We start from the raw sequence: 20,551 nt of genomic DNA, 5'->3' as shown, positions 1-20,551 counted from the left end.
AACAGACAAAAACTGGTATTGTTTTCCATATAAAAATATATAATGTCTGCCAATAAGCCAAAAATTTACATGCATATTTACATAGCAGGCTGTACTGTCCCTGTAATTGTACAAAAACAGACTTGCTCAAGCAACCCCCCCCCCCCCCCCACACTTCAATGATCAATGTTGTTAACGCTTTCCACAAAAATAAGCAGTGGGGTCATTTTAGACACTTCAGGTGTCACATGAGACCCTTTTTTTGTTAGACGGACTCCTCTTCCTCTTAACATAGTAAATGCATTCATGGCTATATATTAAGATATTATATGAACAATAATATGCAAAGTGTCTGCACTGCACATCCTTATGGCACTGATACACCAATATGAAAGAAAAAAATGCATGCAAATATTTACACACTAGTCTGGAATACTGACATGGAGGCTTATGCATGGAAATTTAGTGCATGGACACACAGTTGACTATACATAAAACCAGTGTACATAAGCATTTAAAAAAAAAAAAAACATTTGCACAAACACTAAAATGTTGTACACAGTGCTTTAAATGCATATAATATCAAATGAATATGCACAGCTTATGAACTGGATTTACAGTCAAATATCTCACATATCAAAGGTTTACTTTAAGTAAGCACTTTAACATACAGGGCACATGTACAATGGAAATTAAAAAAAAAAAAATGACGTTAGATCTTTTCCCACCTTTAAACAATTGCAAAGTATACAAATAAAGTGAAAAACAATCAAACTTTTTAGGAGGAAAAATATCATGGAACATCTTGACTTGTCAACATTTCCCCACTATTTGTTGCAAAAACATTTTAGATCAATCAAATTGAAAGGGCATCTCCTGTACACAGGCCACTTCAGGTCACTGCACAGTTTTATAGTTGGATTCAGGTCTGGGCTCTGGCTAGATCATTCAAAAACATTGATCTTCATTTGGTTAAGCCATTCCTTTGTTGATTTGGATGTATGATTTGGGTCATTTTTGTACTGGAAAAGTGAAATTCCTTTTCATCTTCAGCTTACTAGCAGACACCAGAATGTTTTGCACTAAGTCTGCTGATATTTGTAGCTATTCATGATTCCCTCCACCTTGTTAAAAGCCCCAGTTCTGGCTGAAAAAAGCAGCTCTAAAGCATGATGCTGCCACCACCATTCTTCAGCATGGGTATGGTGATTTTTTTTTGTTGATGTGCTTTCTGTGCACTAAACATTCCTTTTGGAACTGGCCTAATCAGACCACAAAATATTTCTCCACATGTTTGGGGTGATTTAGTTGAGCTTGGATGTTTTTTGTGAGAAAGGGCTTCCGTCTAGCCACCTTAGCCCATAACACAAACATATGAAGAACACAAGAGATTGTTGTCCCATGCAGAGAGTCAGCTCCATTAATGTTACCGTTGGTCTCTTTGCAGCCTCGCTGGTAAGTTTTTGTCCTTTTGTAAATTTTAGACGGCTGTCCTGTTCTTAGTAAGGTCACAGTGGAGCTCCATTTTCTCCACTTGTTGATGATGGCCTTCACAGTGTACCACGGTACATCTGATGTTTTCAAAGTTTTCCGCACCCCTCTTCTGATCAATTATTTGTGACAGTGAGACCTGGTACAGGCTTTGTCAATTCTTTGCAGACCATGGCATCAGCAGTCAGACAAAACCAAGTTGATGTATGAAATCAAATTATGAAGATCAACAAAATTATCTGAATAATGTCAGTGATGACAGCTGCATGATAATTATTTATGAACAGGAGCTTGACACAGCCACACTCCCCTTATAAAAAGGTGTGCACACTTATGCAACAAGGTTACTGTACCTTCTTTTTTTTTCCCCTCTCCTATTTTTCCCTAAAATGTTTTTGATTGTTTCTCATTTAATCTTTATACGTTATCATTTCACACTGAGGGTGGGAAAACTTCTGACATGATTTATCTTAAACCAAGTCCCCCCCATCACAAAAATTTGCCATTTTAACAGGGGTGTGTAGATTATAAATCCACTGTAGCAGATAAGCAATATCTAAAAATTGCTTAATGGTAGTCCTAACTACTACCATTGGGACTACATCCTGCTCGCCGCCTGAGAAGTGTGTGCTGTGGTCACTGTGAAGGTGGCTTATCACTGTTCCTTTTCTGAATCTTGCATCCACGGTTTGATACGGACTCTTCACTATGTCGCTTTAGCGTGTCTGTTCTTCTGTCTAAAAAAAAAAAACCCCAAAAAACATTCCAGTCAGCTGACAAGAGAGTACACAATGTTCCCTTGCAAAGGTGTGACTGTTATCTGATCTTGTTTGACTAAAAGATGAAATTCCATCAACACACATCTTGCTAAACAGTACAGCCCAGCCCTTAATTATAATGTGTTCCTGGCACATTATCTGTGTATGGAGGTCAGAGCTGTTTGGCTCACCTCTCTGTGTTTGCTTTGTGTCTTGTCTCCAAGATTTTACTCCACCAGTTCCTGATATACCTTTTAGGAAAGCAAGATCAATCATTCAAACAGCTGAACACAGACCCCTTTCTGCACCTTTGTCCCTAACTGAAGGTTTGACCGATATCTGTAAATTCAGAATACTGTGTATAATAAAAATCAGTTCCTTGTTGAAAAAGGAAACAGTTACTATGGAATGCAGCTCCCACTGTATATACACAATTCCTGTCTTTCATATAACACACCTGTTATTAGTCCCATGTTTGACTGTAAAAAGCAGCTATAATACACACCTGCTGGTGACTGGGAACTAGTGCCAGTTAGTTGGTCAGTACAGGACAATGGGCTTGCTGACAAATCTTCTTGAATGTTGGCCGGGGTTAGTTGCACTGGTAGATAGAAATAAAAACCTCTTAAATAAAGTCATGAACAAAACACTTTATCATTTAAATCTGCAATGACATATGACAAGGGTGTGTCTGCCTCGTTTGTGTTACATGCCATTTTCTGTGACAACTGGATGTTATGTGACGCACTGTTATGACTGGTACAAATGCTATGCAGTAAACATGTAATGAAATTACCTGCAGCACTGCTCTCCTGTGTGCTGTCTGTCGGGTTCAGACTTGCTCCTGCACCTTCGCCGTTACCACTGGCATTGGACGGCACAGAGGCCAGAAGCCCTGAAAAACATGAAGATTAGTAATAATAAGAAACGTTGGTGCCTTCAAACGTGTTCGGGAATGATAAAGTTTACAGGACAAACTGGAGCAAATCCGGTCATCTCATTCCTGTGTTTATTTTGCACTGTAACGTTTTGGACTATACATAGTGTATGCGATTGTGGCGGCATGGTTGAGCAGCAGATGTTTTCAGTGCCTTCCATAAAAAGAAAGAAAGAAAGAAAGAAAGAAAGAAAGAAAGAGAGAGAGAGAGAGAGAGAGAGAGAGAGAGAGAGAGAGAGAGAGAGAGAGAACAAGCAGAGATGCATGTGCACATGCAGAGAGACTGTATTTAGGTGTTCAATTGTGAATGTACTTTGTCTAAAGTTTGCGTTGTGTTGATATTTTTACCGGACATTGTGTCTGACAATTTTTGAATTTATCCGACTAAAGTTTTTAATAGTAAAAAACCCAAAACAAAACGGTATTTACTGGCTAACAGAAATTCTGGTACAAGCATAAACACTGAGCTTCTGTGTTAGCCAATTCCCTCCCACTGGATAGTTCTTCCATAATCACACAACATCCATCAACCCAGGTTGGTGAAAACTAGCATGCAATTCCACTGAGGCACACCGCTCAATAATAATGGCGCTAAACACATTTGGAGGATAGGACTAACTACCTTATTATTGCACTATTCTGCATACATAATGAACATGATTTGCTAATGCTGTCTTGATATATGAGGGAGAGGAAGGCCATCTCTCCCACCCAGCCAGTAGCTCAGTTATTCTCTCTTGGACTCCCATCCATGGGTGACAATGACATGCAATCCTACTGTACACAAGCAGTACACCATTTTTCAATACCTATGCTTAAATGGTACCTAATAATCTGTAGTGGTCAATGATGTTACAACTGCTAAGCCTTTAGTTAAAATTTTCTTCCAGTTGTTCACAATCAAATATCAAGTTGAATACCGTTTGAACCAATCCTTTACACCATCTACCCAATACTTACCAAGGCCTCTGTAACACGACAGCTGCTGGTAAATTTGTTTCATGCGCTCAATGTTCATTCTGCTGGCCTCGGCATGGTTCACCATGGGCTTGGGGTAGTGAGTCCCAATGATGCACTTAGCAAGCTTCTGTACACTTTCTGGTGCATTCCAAGGGTCGTAGATGTATTTGGCAGGAAAACCCCTCAATATAGGCAAATACCGACTGTACACAAAAATGTCAAAACTTTATATTACTGTTTTGTTTGGAACGTTCAGTACTGTTACTTACTAACACTAGTAAGTGACCTTGTACAAAACAGTTATGAGCAGCATCATAAGCATAAAATTACATGCAAGTGGTATATCTGGGAGAGAAATACTACCGTATATAATCTCCATTGGGATCGGTGCGGCGACCAAAACCCACTGGGCAGTAGCAGTGGAAGAACTGCTGAAAAAATGAACTGCAGGAGAGCCACATCCAGCTGCCTGCATTAACACTCCAATCTGCATCCAGCAACAACTCTTCAAACACCTGACAAACACAAACAGAGACAGAGACAGAGAGAGAGAGTCAGTCAACCGACAATATTCAAGACTTGTTACAGTCATTTGATGCAACTTCATGAATGCCTTTTTTGTTCTAGCTCAAAATATTTGAAAGAAAACAGTAATACAAATGTCAGAATAAACAGAGGCATAGAGGCCAAAAACAGACAGTGATCGAGCATGTGAAACGTGATGCTAACTGCAGGCAGGAAAAGTAGCAGCACATTGATTCAGGCACCTATAGAATGCCAAACTAAAGTTAGCTAGCAATAGTAGTAAACATACAGGTTTATGCTGTTATCTTGAACAGATGCTCTAATGTCTTGAGGGTAGATTGTTTCCCCAAGTTCTTCCCTCATGATTGAAGGGGAACCCATGAAATAAATTCAGCAAAACAAGCAGTAAATAGATGAATGAGAATTACAACTTGGGCTACAACTACCAATTATTTTGATTATTGATTAATGTGCCAATTATTTCTTTGATGAATCGATTAGTTGGGTTAAAAGGCCAATTTTTATTTTCTGTATTTTTAAGAAACAAAAACATTTTTTCACATTCTGCCCGATGTTGTCCTTCAAACATTGTGTAATTTGAAGGCTATGAAAAAGGTATTAAATGTATCTATGTGGGCTACAGTATAGATTGTGCAAAGGATTAAAAAAAATATTTACATTATATTTAGAAAAAAAAACAATTGATTGTCCACAAGCTTTAAAGCAGACGTTAAATCACTATATTAAAATTGCAACAAAAAAAAACCAACAACAAAAAAAACTAAGTTTGAATGTTCTGCAGTAACACACACATTCACTCATCTGAACAGTAACGTTAATTTATTCTGTAAATGACACTTCTTACATTTATATACAATCACTCCACAGTGACGTCACAGACCAAACTAATCCATAATCAAATTTGTTGTCGATTATTTTAATTATCGATTATTATAGATTTAATCGATTAGTTTTTGCAGCCCTAATTACAATATACTGTGTACTTTTGTATTATTTTATGAAACATACTAAGGGTTTGTCTATGAAACAGACAAACAATTATATTTTATTTGATGTACTTCAGTCTCTAAAACACAGTAAAATGCTTGCATTCAGATATAGTTGTGATTTTATTTGCTTTTCAGGACATATGACAAATGAGTAAAACAAACAGCCTTCTCTTCCCACCTTGACGCCTTCCTCCCAGCTGATCCAAAGGTCTCCTCTGGTGAGGAAGCATGCAACAGCATGCCGTGCCAGGTGATGAATCCACCCCTCCTGCCTCAGCTGAGTCATGATCGCATCAATCCAGGGAAAACCTGTCCTGCCTTCTGCCCACTTTGCTAATGCCTCTGGGTTACGGTCCCATGAGATCTGCACACAGATTGGGTTGCCCTCCATTTTGTCAAAGCACGGCCTGTTTGTGGCAGCTGTGTAGAAGAACTCTCTCCATAGCAGCTGGCCGTAGAGAGACAGTGGAGGGACACTATTTTTCATTACCTAACAATGACAGAGAAAGAGTGGATAGAACAGTTGTTGAAGATTGAATGAATGCTAATAAATAATAATCGACTAATTCCAAACAGTATACACTTGACAAGAAAATACTGCAAGGAACTGAGACAAAGTGGCTATATTACTATATAGTATATATACTTTTACTAAACCACTTAATAATCTACATTTCAAATTAAATCTAGCTTGTAGCCTTATACTCACCTTTTTGTACAAGTCTGTGAGTTTAAAGTAGAAGAGTCTACAGGAGAGGCAGCCGAAGCGAAGATAAGGGCTCAGACCTGTAGGGCTGGCTAGTAATGAATTTGCATTCATTCTGGGACGCTCAAAGTTAGCCACCCATGCCTACACAAAGACATAAAATATCATGGATTTTTCAAGGAGGACATAATGCACATAACTTAAGTGCAAGAATAAGCATATGGGATTTTGCACAAGAGATCTGCTACTTTTGTGAATATGCAGACAGCTGAATGTTCTGAAGGAGAATGATTGTTACAACTCATTAAAATGGAGGGAAAAAAATAATCGATTTATAGCCACCATCCAACAAACAGCATTACTGCCAGAACACCATGTCACTACTCGCCTTCGTAAAGCCTTGATGGATGTGCTCCCAATGTCAACAAGCATGGAATGCACATGAACATAATCCATATCGCTGCATCAGTACCATCAGAGTTTTCAATTCACTCCAGACATTATTTTCTATATTACTGAGGCATATAATCCGCATTAAACTGAATCAAGTCCAAGATGCTTGTTAATAACAAGTCTCTCTTCTGCTCACCTTTCTCTCCAAGTGTCTCTCCAGACGAGTCAGAGCCTCAGTCTCTCCTCCTGGCCACACAGCAGATGGTAGACCTTCTGTCTCAAAGCCTACACCAAAAAGACAGGTTAGGAACTAGCAAATTACTATAGAGCACACACACACACACACCAAGCAAGTAAGTAAATAGATAAATACTGTAAATCATACCAAGCTCCTCCAGTGAGGGCACACCAAACCTCTCGTCATGGTCATCACCAACAGTCATGATACATTTGCTTAGTATCTCAGCAGTAATGGTCTCTGCTGGTATTTCTACAGCATCCATTCTACTGAGTATTGTCTGAAAGCGCTTATATGTGAGAGGTGACTGCCCACCATTCAGCTCAATGATCCTAATTTGAGAGAGAGACAGAGAGAGAGACAGAGAGAGAGACAGAGAGAGAGACAGAGAGAAACAGGATGTTTGGTCAGGGAAGGTGATGGATGGAATAAAAACCATTTAGAAACATTTAGTGCCATCAAAACATATATAGTTTCTTATGCAGTGTTATTTATTTATTATTGTTTTATAAAGGATTTCCATTTTCTGTATGAGCTTGAGCTAATTAACCACCATTTTCCAATAACCTTTTCATCCATCTTTATATAGGGTGCCAATAATTCCAGAGGTGGTAAACTATTACACTATTCATAAATAAACAAGGACTGGCACCCTGTCCAGGGTGTACTCTGCCTTGTGCCCGATGCTCCCTGGGATAGGCTTCAGGTTCCCTGTGACCCTGAAAAGGAGTAAGCGGTAGAAGATGGATGGATGGATAAATAAAGTAAAAACCTGTTCCATATTGTTTGATTGTGAGCTCAAATGAAAGAATGACACCCACAACCTACTTGTAGCCCCATGCCTGAATTAGACTGTTCAGCCCCAATGCTTGAATTTCAAGTTGCTTGAGATAAAAAGAAATAAAATAAAATTTAAAAAATAATAATAAAAAAAATTGTCTGCCAAATGAACAAATGTAAATGCAAGATGACAAGCCATATGGCAATATGCACAAATACACACTCACTTCTCTGGATCATAGAGTGTGTGGGAGATTCTAACAGTGACCTCCACCCCTGCCTCATTGGCCAGCTTCTTGATGGCTGCATCCCGCTCTTTCCCAAATGGTTCGGAGTCATACTCGTATGACAGATGCGTGATCTTCCACTCCTGCAGTAAAGAGCAAAGTCTGCTTATTTTTCCCCAGGAATAGAACACTGAAAAGAAAATCCAGTTCTCACACGGATTAAATCTCTTAATCTTATCAGATGGACGATATGCATTCTGTAGCAAAAATAAAAAAAATAATAAATGGGGGGGGGGGGGGGGCTGAGCACAAACAGTGCTTGGTGCCACAAAACTGTTGCAGATCAACACCTACTTTCATGTTTATTCACAAAACACAGCTTCTTGACAGTCTGTCTATCATCTGCAGGTCTATGAAACTGAATGAAGATACACTGACAAGTTCATGTGTAAAAGCTGTCTGACAGTTTACCGCAAAAAAACTTTATTATTTGAAGAAAATCTAAGGAAAAAGCTTTTCTGTATTCAGGCTGCAACTGTTTGTTACAGTTTTATTCACTGCTTAATTAAAAATAGTAAAATGACACGTTTTCTGCTCGGCCTGTTTTTTGCAGTGGGCCAAGCAGAAAACATGGCATTTAGTATTTTTTAAAGGATAGTACATTTACATTTAGAAAAACAATATCAAAAGTGGTTAACCTTGAAAAGCCTGGGAAAGACGTCAGTGGGCTGGCCTCTGATAACATACAAGCGAGAGTTGAGTTTTCGAAGGCTGGCATCCAGGTCCTCCAGACACTGCAATAAAAACCTGAAATAAAGCAAATGACAAGAACAGTTCCAACAGAAAGTTTACTGTCATGTTTACTGGCATAAACTGGCAGTGGGTATTACAATTTTCAAAAAGTTTAAAATAGCTTATAAACAAGCAGACAATGTTTTGCAAGATGCTCTATATGCTGAACTTTGATCATTATAATGAAGGTCATGTGGGTTTGACAATGCTCCCATCACATGAGAAATGGGGTCTCTAAAGTATCATGTACAATACCAGCCTGTGAGCAATAAGTGTGTTATGAATGAAGAAGAAATAGATGTTCTTCCTCCAGAAAATTTTTTAACTATTACAAATATAGTATCTACATTTGTGATACTTCTGGGTCTATAGATAAAGTGTACCACTGGGAATGAATCTTTAAAAGCCGCAGAAGTCACCCTCATTGGTGAGTGTTCCTCAGTACCATTCCCAGTCTAAATAGTTGGCAAGCTAGTCAATCAAAGCAATTACATAACCACATCTTTAGAGGGAGCTGATTTTTCTCAAAATCATTTCAGCAATTTTGGCAAGTGATCTACAAACATTAATTCAGCAGCACAGACCTATATAAATGTCCTCTGGTCAGTTCATATTCAATATAATTTCAATGAAACACTAAATGACCTCCACTATTACACAAGGTCTAGGACGATTTTGTCCTTGTGGGACTTGTGCATGTTTAGCCTCATAAGGGCTAAATCCTGTCTGAGCTGCATTTGTACCTCTTTTGGCCTGTCAGGGGAATCACATTCAGACTGGGTCAGCAGGTCAGAATCCAGTACAGTCTGACAGCAGACTTCCCAAAGATGTCTGATCCATTCAAACTCCTTCCAGCTAGGACACTTTTTTTTTTTTTGGTAAACTTCGATAGGCCATATTTACTAAGAATTGGCAGGCATGAACATTTTAGAATGTGACATGAGTACATTACGAGTTTTCTTTTCCCCTAGCTTTCATTCAGACATCATGTGTTCATAGTGCTCAAAATGCACACTTGTTCCCCTGCTTTTAACCTTAAAAAACAAAACAAAAACACACAAAAAAACACCACATCTCAAAATAGCTCACTGTTAAGGGACCGATGTAACCTGTGCATTTGTGAAATGATTCATCAGCTTTCATGAAGGGATGTACTAGTCAAGACTTTCACAAGGAAATTATCAGTTTTTATTTAATAGCAGAGTCCTCTACTTTGAAGGAGTTCAAGTATCTATTCTCAAGTTCCATCATGTTAGGAGAACCTGACAGCAACACTGTGCTATTGTAGCTCTAATGAAAAGCACATACCGATCCTTGCTGTATGTCTGTCCATGTTTGTGTGTTCCAGCAGATGGACTGGTGTGTGTGTAACAGGAGTGGTGGCGGCGGCAAAAGTAGGTCAGAGCTGACTGGGGAACGTGGTAAGTGCCACTGCTGACACGATGACCCAGTTATATCTGTCCTGTTCTAGAGCGGGAGACGTGGGTCCGCTCCATGTTACGTCATCGGCATGACTGTCAGCGTAAAGCCTCTTACTAAAGATCTCCCACCACTATACACAGATACTGCTTTTTAAACACTGAGGTACCATGCCAACGCTATCCTACGCTCGACTCTGTATTTGGGTACATATTATCGTCAGAACTTTTAGTTCACGGCATGCCAGTGATTTACAAAAGATAAGACTGCAGCTGTATTAAAGGAGACAAGCTGTGACTTGAAGGATCTTGATGTTCAGCCAACGGTGTTATTAAACTGCCGATAGCACAATCAACAGTAAACTTATAAACCAACTTTACTCATAGTGACTTCATTAGACCTTCCTGTACGTAACCAAGGATTAGAACATGATAAGTGTTGGAAGAGCTGCCCTTAACAACCGAATGTTCATTTACAGAGGACAGAAATCAGTTTGGGGGAAACAGTGGAACTGACTATCTAGGGACACCTCCCCGTTTTAGGATTTCCCTACTGAAAGACACTGATTCAACCCAGCATGTAACTCCCAGGATTAGTACATGTGCTAGGACAGGAAATCACCAAACTTGGCTGCACTCCAGGATTGAGATTAAGGACCTTTGCAGTACTTTGGCAAATATTTAATGCAACAAGAGTGCTCTAAATGAGGAGCAGTTTTTTTTTTAATCCAAACACAAGGAAATCATATGTTTGAACAGTAATTTATATATAACAAATATACCTAAACCTACTAGATCTGAAGCAACAGGCATGCAGCCATTTCAGCACATCAAGGTTTCCAAGTCTAATAATAATAATAATAATAATAATAATAATAATACACTACAGCATACACTAAGTGTAACCCTACTGCTAATTAGTAGACTGTCTTTTATGCTTGGTTTTGGTCATTTGTCTCCCATGCACTACACCTTTATGGTTCCCCGGTCTCCTCCATGGTTTGAAAGGTTGAGCTACAGGTCTTACCTCCACCTATTGATTCCCACGTTGGATGAACCTGCAAACCAGGGGTCAAGAATGTAAATACAGCGTAAAGAGTCCGCCCCTACTATACTCTCCAGGAGTGAGGGGTTATCATGCAGCCTCAAACCCTTCCTGAACCAGTGCACCGCGTTAACCACCATTACTCCACTCTGACGTCCTTCACACACGCCTCCTAGAATAAAGCTGGACAAGACTATTCACAGGTCCAGAACACGCTGGGAGGAGAATTTGACAGCGGACAGGAGTAGCCCAGACGTCCCAGTGAACTTAACCTTGCTCGAGGAAATCGTTTTCCATGCTCTCGCTGCTGATGGATCTGAGGTGAATTATCCGGGACGACTTCATAAACACTGGTCACATATGGTGCTACTACAGTGGAACAAAAAATACCATTCGCTCAATTGTTTCTTCAGTAAAACTCACAACTCAGCAACAAGCTATAAAAACAAAAACGACGACAAAAACTCCAAAGAAATGTCTGCTTTGAGGCAGCAGTTAGCCGGTTAGGTCTTTTTAGGCTTCGCTAGCTCAGACAAAGCGGCGTACAAACGTCAGGACGGGAATAAAGGGGAAATAAACACGCAGGAAATAAAAGGAAAAAAACCTGCCCGTCGTGTCGGTTTGCACAAACGGGTACTTCAGTTCAACACACGCGTTTCTCGTGTAACCGACCAGCTTAATATTTAACGTACTACTGGCTGGACTCTCGCGCTTGAGCATCCGTTTTATTCCAGCTCGAGCGCTCAGGCGCTAGCGACTCCGCCCACACGCCCACACGCTCGCGCAATCACGGCGTGACGTCACCCTGATGGTCCAAACCACACATAGCTACTAGATGTCACGTTTTAACGCGTCTCGTCAAAAAAACAAATTAAAGAACATTATATAAGTCCTACATTAACTTAACTCACATTGTACATTATATGGCATAATGAATATATTTAACGCGTTTTAATGTACAACAAGATACAACGATTAAATTGGGTCTGCAGACAGACTTGTTTGAGTGTGTTCCGCGCTGATCAGATAGAAACTCAGTACCCGGATGTGCACATGACCTAGGGAGAGTCAGGAGTGTTTACCCTAGTCAGGGCTCCTGTGGGGTGTTTCAGAAAGCTGATTTAGTTCTTAACTCCGGTGTGTATACACAGAGGTCGGGAAAACTCTGAGTTTTCCATCTCAGAAACCAAAATGATTCTTATTCAGTTACTATGGTGCTATTAGCTGAGATGCTAACCTGCTTGGTGGCAAGTTTAATTAAACTAAACCTAGTTTAAAGACTCTTTAACTCGACAGGTGTCAGAAAGGCCATGCCCTTTCATCAAGGATACTGTAGATACTGATACTTACATTTTTCACAGCTTTAGGCCTATTAAACCTAATCAGATATTCCTTAATTAATATTTTCATAATTTGTTTGAATAAAATCAATTTTCTTTATTTTAAATTGTCATTTTTTTTAATCATTATTATATTTACTGTCTGGAAGCATGTTTTTTTTTAATGTGGCTAGCAGTTTACTTCTTTAAAATTTTCACAGAACTGCTGGTTTGACAGTTAAATCAAAATTTATGAAAATGCTCCAGCCAGTGAGGAATTTAGCGCCATGTCATATTTCAGGATTTTCAAATGTCAAAGAAGGATATTATTCATTCATTATCCTATTCTTGTTCAGCTTTTTTTTTTTATCGAGATGAAAGATTTAATGCCACCCAATGTTAATGGTGGTAAGTGAGTTCAGTACAGCTCATCAATCAACAATAAACAATACACTAAACAATAAAGTGCAGGACAAGACAACAAGACAAAGCAAAAATGTGCATTAATATTTAACAGATAGCCAAGGCCCTTTACTTTAAACCACACATAACTGTGCTCAAACAATTAGATTTCTAGCCCCCCCCCCCCTTTTTTTTAAAAAATCATACTTTTTATTCGGTTCTTCAGATATTGACCTTGCATAACTTATTGATAGGCAGGTAGGAAAAGGTGAAACATGAGGTTCAAAAGACCTACAGTAAATATTCCGCTGAAGCAGCAGCACAGTCTCCTCACATTTGAATTAAAATGCATCATTTTGGATGTGGGTTACTTAAAGACATGAGGAAAAATCAGTGCAAATATAATATACACATGTGTGAGTGTCTGATGCTGTACTCCTGTATCACAATCATTGTTGATGTCATCAAACATGTTATGTCTGTCCTGTTACCCTTATATATGTCCTATGTCAACTCTGTCACTGAGATGTATTTTGGTAGGAAATGCTAACCATTATAAAATCAATAGATTGAAACAATTGCATTTCAAAATGGCATCCATTTGACTGATGATGAAAAGTTGCTGTTTGTCAACCAACTTTGTTTACTATACCAGACTGTATTAGATACTAATATTACTCATTGGATGTACAGTATATCGTATACATAGAAATGCAATTCTGTTATAATCTAAACTTGAGGTCAATGACAACACTAGATGGCAGGATAACATCAGAAAACTAAATCTAATAGGCCTATGGGATGTGTACAGTGACTACATATGGTGCGTAGAAGACAAATGAATAAATAAGAGAAAATGTGATCAGTGGGTTGAATATTCTGTTGGAAATTACTTTCTAGATTTATATCTACTGTCACGTGACTGGAAACAATGACCCTGCTTTCACCATAAAGGCAATTCTTATAAGAGGATGCTAAACGGATCAGTTTCTCGTAGCCTACTAGTTTCTGATCTGAGAAGTCCGACCATGTTGTCTCCTGAAAATATGAATGAACCTGTGGGTAGCATAATTCTCCAGAGCTTTCATATGTTTATAAAGCTTACTCAAATTGTTGAATATTTCACTGTGTTTTTAATCTTCAGCTCCATCTAGAGAAATAAATGACCTTGACAGACAGTGTAAATGCTTTTGAGCTCACATGGAATTACCCAATTCAGGATATGTGATACATTATGCATTCCATTAAATATTAATCAAGAAGAGTCTTGTTGCCTTAGCCAGGTGTTCATCTGATCCCTATCACTTTTCTCCAGACATATGTTGCATTTGAACATCATTTTAAGGAGGTTACTGATCAATAAAGTAGCCTGCATTTGATGTATCTATCTATATAAACAAATCTGGCCTATTGAAAGCATGCAGGATGCACCACTTGACAAGCTGTTCATTACTTCTCTACAGACTGCTTGTCTGTTGTGGCTTTCAAGGACAAAAAGGGCCATTTAAGACAAAGTGTTTTTCATTTAAGTGGCGATTGGGTCCAAATGTAAAATCTTGAAATTCTGGGGGGAAAAAGTCCAGACAACAGAGGACTTACTTTCAAAGATGACAATGAATGCAAGTAATGACACACGATTCAGGATTATTTTATTTTAAAAGCTAGTTATATCCAAAACCGCCTATTACCGCAAATAACTAGAGTATATAATGCAGTACTAAGGGGTGTTTATGGTACTGGTACGTTTTTAGTACGGTTGTACGGGGATTTTCGACGTCGCCACACACTACTTGTTTACAGCGATTCAGTCTTCACACGAGTGTATTGGATGTATGCTTCATCTCTCTTATGGCCCCTCCTTCCTTCCACAGCTACTTCAGCGCCTTTAACTGCGGTGCATTGAGCGCGCTATACACACCGCTGCAGGCGACTTTCAACATCACCTCAAACCGTCTGAGCTCTTTATTTCACTTTCTCTACTGCTACAGAATCACTGTTTACATCGAAGCCCACTGTCTTCTCTTTCGCCTGAACTTTATTTCTGTTGGCGCCGAGCTCGCGGGACACTATGCGGCGCAGCCATGGCGAAGAGGGCTAAATCGGTCACAAGGACCCTGGAGGATTTGACACTCGACTCGGGTTACGGCGGAGCGGCGGACTCGTTCAGGTCGTCTAGCTCCTCGCTGTCCTGCTGTCCCGAGGCGCACGCAGCGTACGCGCATGGAGCGAACTGCTGCCGCCTAACCGACCGCATGCGCAGTCGCCGCGGTAGCTCGGACACGGTGAACGCCGCGCCGGTCGACGACGGCGAGACGCTGGAGTGCCACTGGGCCAGGCTTCCCGAGCTCGACGAGGTACCGTGGAGCCTCGTGGAAGTGCAAGCGGTGCTTGGCAAGCAGGGCGACCCGCGATGCGCCACCTCGAGCCCCGAGCTGCTCGCCAGGCTCTCTGCGCTTGTGAGTCGCTCGCTGGTGCGCATAGCCATGGAGGCGCGGCGGCTGAGCCTGCGCTACGCGCGCTGCACCAGGTACGAAGTGCAAAGCGCCGCCAAAATCGTGCTGTCGTGGACCATCGCTGCGAACTGCGCTGCCGCCGCGCTCGGCGCGCTCTCCATGTACACCATGAGCACGGAGGACAGATACAGCCGCGGCAAGTCGGAGCGCTGCGGGCTCGTTTTCAACATCGGGAGATTCTTCCGGTGGTTGGTGGACAGCAGCGTGGCGTCGAGGATCCACGAGCACGCCGCCATCTACCTGGCCGCCTGCATGGAGAGCCTCTTCCGCGAGGTGGTGAGTCGCGTCCTGAACAGCGCGCTCTTGGAGGAGAGTAACGGCATGCCAGCAACGGTCACTGTGGAGGCCTTTGAGCAAGCTATCAACAACGATTCGGAGCTCTACGGTCTCCTTCAGCCTTACCAGCACCTCGTATGTGGCAAAAATGCTAGTGGTAAGTCCGAAAAAAAAAATGTTCTGGACCAGAGCAACAGGTTTACTGCCCCATGGTAAAGTTTATACTTCTAATATAAAGCTGTACACTTTAAATTATGTTCTTTAAAGATCCATTCATGTTTCTAGAACTTTTGCAGCAAGGTGCACTGGTAAAACAACCTCAAGAGCCCTAAAATGTCTATAGATCTTTAATGACCATATGTTTTTGGTTACAGTGCCCATGTTTAAAAGAAAAGAACAAACAAAATTGTGCACTTAATCTTTGTTTTTTGTTTTTTAAACCTGAAATTAGGGCTCTTTAAGGAAGCATTTGTCATGTTTCAATAACTTTTGCAAGGTCCTAGAGGCATTTTAACTGGTTGCATTGGTAGCACAACCTCAGTAACCCTAGAAGATCTTCCATGACCTTTTGTTTTTAGAGTGTAGCACACATGATTTAAAAGCAAAGCACACAGAAAAAAGTACACATGGATTAAAATAGCAGAAGTTATAGCTACAACACAAATAACAGCCATTTTATATAAAATTTGGAAGACTTGATTAGTGGAAAGCTTTTGATTTGTTTTATTTTTCAAAAGAGCCGATGTTGTCTTTTCTGATTTTGATGGACCTTGCAAGGAACCCTGCTATTATGTTTATCCAGTTAAATGATCTCCTGGGCCACTTGCCCAGACACTGACATCATCTCTGTGTGTGTGTGTGTGTGTGTGTGTGTGTGTGTGTGTCTGTTTGTTTTACTGTAGTGTTACTGTATTCTGCGTGTGGACGTTTGGGCCAAAGTCCAGGGATTCAGAGTCTCAGATACACGATAATACAAGCTTGGAATTTTAGTTTGAGTTTGCGTGTGTGTGTGTGTTACAAGTGTTTGAAAGAGTGATTATGACAGCAGGGATGTTTTATGGCTCTGTGACCACAGATGCTTGTTTGTGGAGCCTTTCCACTGAATTAAGTGTAGCAGTTGAAATGTGTTTGGATTGGACTTTAAAAAACAACATAATTTGGGTATTTATGAAACAAAATGTACACAATAAGAGAACTTTATAAGCAGAAGAGGCTATACTAGCAGAAGTTGTTCTTTCAGACTTTGATTGGTTTGACATGACAAAGAAATGCCAGTGACTCAATGTCATTCATGCTGTGGCTGTGTTGAAATCGTTTAGTTTTCTTATGTGACACAATCAAGTTATGCATCCTCCAGCCAACTTCCCATTCTATGGCTAACATTCCTGTGGTGCTTGAGCCACATTATGTTTGCAGTCACAAATGTGATTCAGAGGAGACAAATGATATATTCAAAGGAGCCTTGATCTATCTTCAGGCTAGGGTGATTATTGCTGATGAGCTTATTCTAAATCTGGCACTGCAGCAGTTTTTGCATTACAGCTATTGTAATGATGGGATGATATATACACACACACACACAAACCATGAACTTGCATTTTATGAAAATTAAGGAAGTTTACTGGAGAGTTAGAAAGAACTCTGTGCAGAAGAAGAGCTGTATTATTCAGAGCTCATGAGTCAGTACAGTGCCATGCTCCTCTTGCAGCATATAGTGTTGATACCTTGAACGTTATTTTAAAATGTAACTGCTGTGACAGTTTAATTTCTTTTGTGCTCCTGGAGATATGTCATTTTGTATGCAGATGGTGTCAATTTTTTATCTTTGATGGTCAGGAGAGAACACTACAGCCCAGTGAATGTTATGTACAATCACTAGCCACATTAGGAACACCTGTACACCTGTGCATTCATGCAGTTATCCAGTGAGGCAATCATAAAACATGATTTAGCTTAGCCTGTGAGCCTGTGGCTAGTGTAGCCTTTTGGTTGACTGGAGTGTAACCCAATGTGTTCTTCTGCTGTTGAAGCTATTCACCTCAAAGCTTGATGTGTTCTGAGATGCTTTTCTGCTCACCACAGTTGTAAAGAGTGTTTAATTGAGTTACCATAGCCTCCCTGTCAGCTTGAATAAGTCTGCCAAATCTTCTCTTAGCTCTCTCATTAAAAAAAAAAAAAGAAGAAGGAATTTCTACCCTCAGAACTGCTGCTCACTGGAGGGTTTTGCTTTTTGGCAACATGTAAACTCTAGAAATATCCCAGAAACCAACAGTTTCTGTGACACTCAAAAAAGCCTGTCTGGCACCAACAGCCATGCCATGGTCAGAGTCACTGAAATCACATTTTTCCTCATTCCGATGTTTGATATGAACATTAACAGAAGCTCCTCACTTGTCTCTGCATGATTTTATGCACTGCACCGCTGCCACACCATTGACAGAATGGATAACTGCATGAATGAACAGGTGTACAGGTGTTCCTAATAAAATGGTCGGTGAGGGTATACGCCGTGTATATATAAATAAACATATTACTGTGTTCTTGCATGTAATATGTTGTACTATGCAAGTCCTACACAACCTCCCCAATGGATATGTATTAATGTTCAAAGTATGGTCCATAAAGGAATGTAGGCTTCCTCCACCTCGCTGAAGTAGATGTGGGGGCTGAGGTGCAGCTGCAGACGTAGGCAGCTTAGTGTCACAGGTCTATTGTGCAGCTATGTTTGCTCTGTGTCAGGCACTGAAGGGTGTGTATGTGTGTTCAGTATTAGCTGGTGTAAGTGTGTCCAGGCATGTCACAGCGACCAATATAGCTATGAGATATTCAATAGCAGTTTGCAGACAAAGTTACTTATTGTACAGTGTACATTTGCATAGAACAAACTCCAAGACCATGGATTTTCAATGGACTGACCTTAACCTCGTGCTTAATTGCTACAGTGATTATGTTATGGACTTCTTAAAACACTTCCAAGTCCTGCATATACAATCTAGTGCCAAAGTGTCTGGAAGTCAAATGGGTAGTAGAGACTAATTAATTCATTCTTCTACAACAACTGCTTTATTCTGGTCACATTCACAGAGGAACCTGAACCTGTTCCAGGACACTGAGTGTGAGGAAGGAATACACCCTGAATGGGACACCAGTTCATCACAGGGCACCATGCCCACATACATTTACAATTTATCATAGCTAGTTCATCTACTAGCATGTTTTTGGGAAGTTGAAGGAAAACAGAGAACCCAGAGGAAATCATCCTAGACAAATATTATCCTGATCTCAGGATCGAACTAGAGACACTTAAGCTTTGAGGCAGCAACAGTACCTGCTGTACCAATGTGCCACTGCAGAGCAAATGTTGTAAAGAATAAAGAAGAATTGTTCAGTGTTTCCCACAGGTTGAGAATATACTTGTGTCAAGAGCAGCGGTGGTCGAGCGAGCTAGACGGCGAATGAGGAGAGTGAGCGGTGGTAGCGAGAAAGCCGGTGAATGGAAGAAATAAAGCGTTATTTTCTGATTGTTAATCCTATAGGAAGGTGCCACAATGCACGATTTGGTGTGAATATGGCCCACAGCTACATAACCTTACATGGTGGTGATTGAAAACACTCACAAATGTCCGGTGTTACCGGTACCACCAGTGCTGTCATGAGTTTATTTCCTCATTGTGGCAACCCTATTAACATTACCTGTGTTGCTTTTTGCCCCTCTTCATCTTCCTGGCGCTTTCTTTTTCACTGGAAATATGATTCAATGCCATTTACAATGGGATTCATGGCTGGTGGAAAAAAGAAGTGACCGTCATTCTGGTTATGTTTGTCCAGCTTTCCATGAGGTCACATACACAAAAGTTGGTAGTTGTATGCTCTTGATAACGTTACCTAACGTTAGTAAGTGTTTGTCTTAACTTCTTGATAACGTTAGAGCTACGTCACTTTGCACGGAGTGTTTAGATCGAAGCTAGCTCTACCATTACTAGACCGCTGGCTAGCCAGACCAACTAACGTTACTGTACCCTCGTAAGTTAAAATAATATGTATAGCATTAACGTTTAACGTTAACACATTAAGTACAAAGAAGCATTCTTTTTTTAGGCATCCAATACACAAACTACTAAGTGTGGTGTTTTTATTACCGAGTTTTTCTGTTCCTCAGAAGAAGTTGCCGCTGCTAGTCAACCGTTTAATTTTGACGTACCAACTGAATCGCTGTGTCTCGCACGCCTGACATTCGCATTGTCTTGAGAAAGGGGGGGTTGGAGTGGAGGGTTAAGGTCTGCTGGTTTGTGTTCATTATGAACTGACAATTGTGTGTCTTGATTGAAAAGAAAATTGGAATTCTGATTTTATCTACATGGGTGGGACTTAATCTACCTGGGTGGGCCGCCCAAGTAGAGCCTATGTATGGGAAACGTTGTTTAAAGCACATATTGATACTAATAGACAGTGATGCACCACATGGATCCATTTTATACACAAGCATTTCCTTACATATTGTTTATTATTAACAAGACTTTGATTTGTGGTCAAAATGGGCAAGGCATCTCATTTTATCCGGAAGATATCCGTTACATAGCTAGCGACATGTATATCTATAGTGTGGCCATACCACAATAGCTTGGAGCACTGAAACCATAGAAACCAACAGTAAATAAATTATAGAAATGCCTATTAGTGACTAGCATTGACCCCTTTTTTCATTGTGAAAAATCTGTGACAGTGTTAAATTCAATACACTCGCTCACAGATGTATAAGGTCTAGACTACACTTTTGAAAAA

The 20,551-nt window shown here is 40.3% G+C and overlaps 2 protein-coding genes across 4 annotated transcripts in view; one reads left to right on the top strand and one right to left on the bottom strand.

The window, feature by feature from the left end:
- Positions 1 to 1,228: 1,228 nt before the first annotated feature.
- Positions 1,229 to 11,977, bottom strand: cry1b (cryptochrome circadian regulator 1b). Of its 3 annotated transcripts, XM_053622876.1 has the most exons (13): positions 11,242 to 11,977; positions 8,703 to 8,811; positions 8,005 to 8,147; positions 7,145 to 7,329; positions 6,956 to 7,044; positions 6,370 to 6,510; positions 5,839 to 6,150; positions 4,489 to 4,640; positions 4,126 to 4,328; positions 3,025 to 3,123; positions 2,734 to 2,829; positions 2,420 to 2,479; positions 1,229 to 2,207 (listed from the first exon to the last, which is right to left on the bottom strand). In XM_053622876.1, exons 1-13 carry the CDS (start codon positions 11,397 to 11,399, stop codon positions 2,107 to 2,109), a joined length of 1,848 nt encoding a protein of 615 aa, XP_053478851.1. In that variant the 5' UTR covers positions 11,400 to 11,977; the 3' UTR covers positions 1,229 to 2,106. The 3 variants fall into 3 exon arrangements, with proteins under 3 accessions (XP_053478851.1, XP_053478855.1, XP_053478854.1); XM_053622880.1 differs by lacking the exons at positions 8,005 to 8,147; positions 8,703 to 8,811; positions 11,242 to 11,977 and adding an exon at positions 7,826 to 7,842; XM_053622879.1 differs by lacking the exons at positions 8,005 to 8,147; positions 8,703 to 8,811; positions 11,242 to 11,977 and adding an exon at positions 7,650 to 7,666.
- A 2,894-nt stretch (positions 11,978 to 14,871) lies between these two features.
- btbd11b (BTB (POZ) domain containing 11b) overlaps positions 14,872 to 20,551 on the top strand; it is a 73,059-nt gene continuing 67,379 nt past the window's right edge. Inside the window, exon 1 of the mRNA XM_053622875.1 lies at positions 14,872 to 15,926. Coding sequence (XP_053478850.1) covers positions 15,062 to 15,926 — 865 coding nt within the window. The 5' untranslated portion in view covers positions 14,872 to 15,061. The remainder of the gene's footprint in view (positions 15,927 to 20,551) is intronic.

Source organism: Ictalurus furcatus, chromosome 4 (assembly GCF_023375685.1).
Source record: "Ictalurus furcatus strain D&B chromosome 4, Billie_1.0, whole genome shotgun sequence".
Classification (NCBI taxonomy): Eukaryota; Metazoa; Chordata; class Actinopteri; order Siluriformes; family Ictaluridae; genus Ictalurus; species Ictalurus furcatus.
This window is presented reverse-complemented; position numbering and strand designations above follow the sequence as displayed.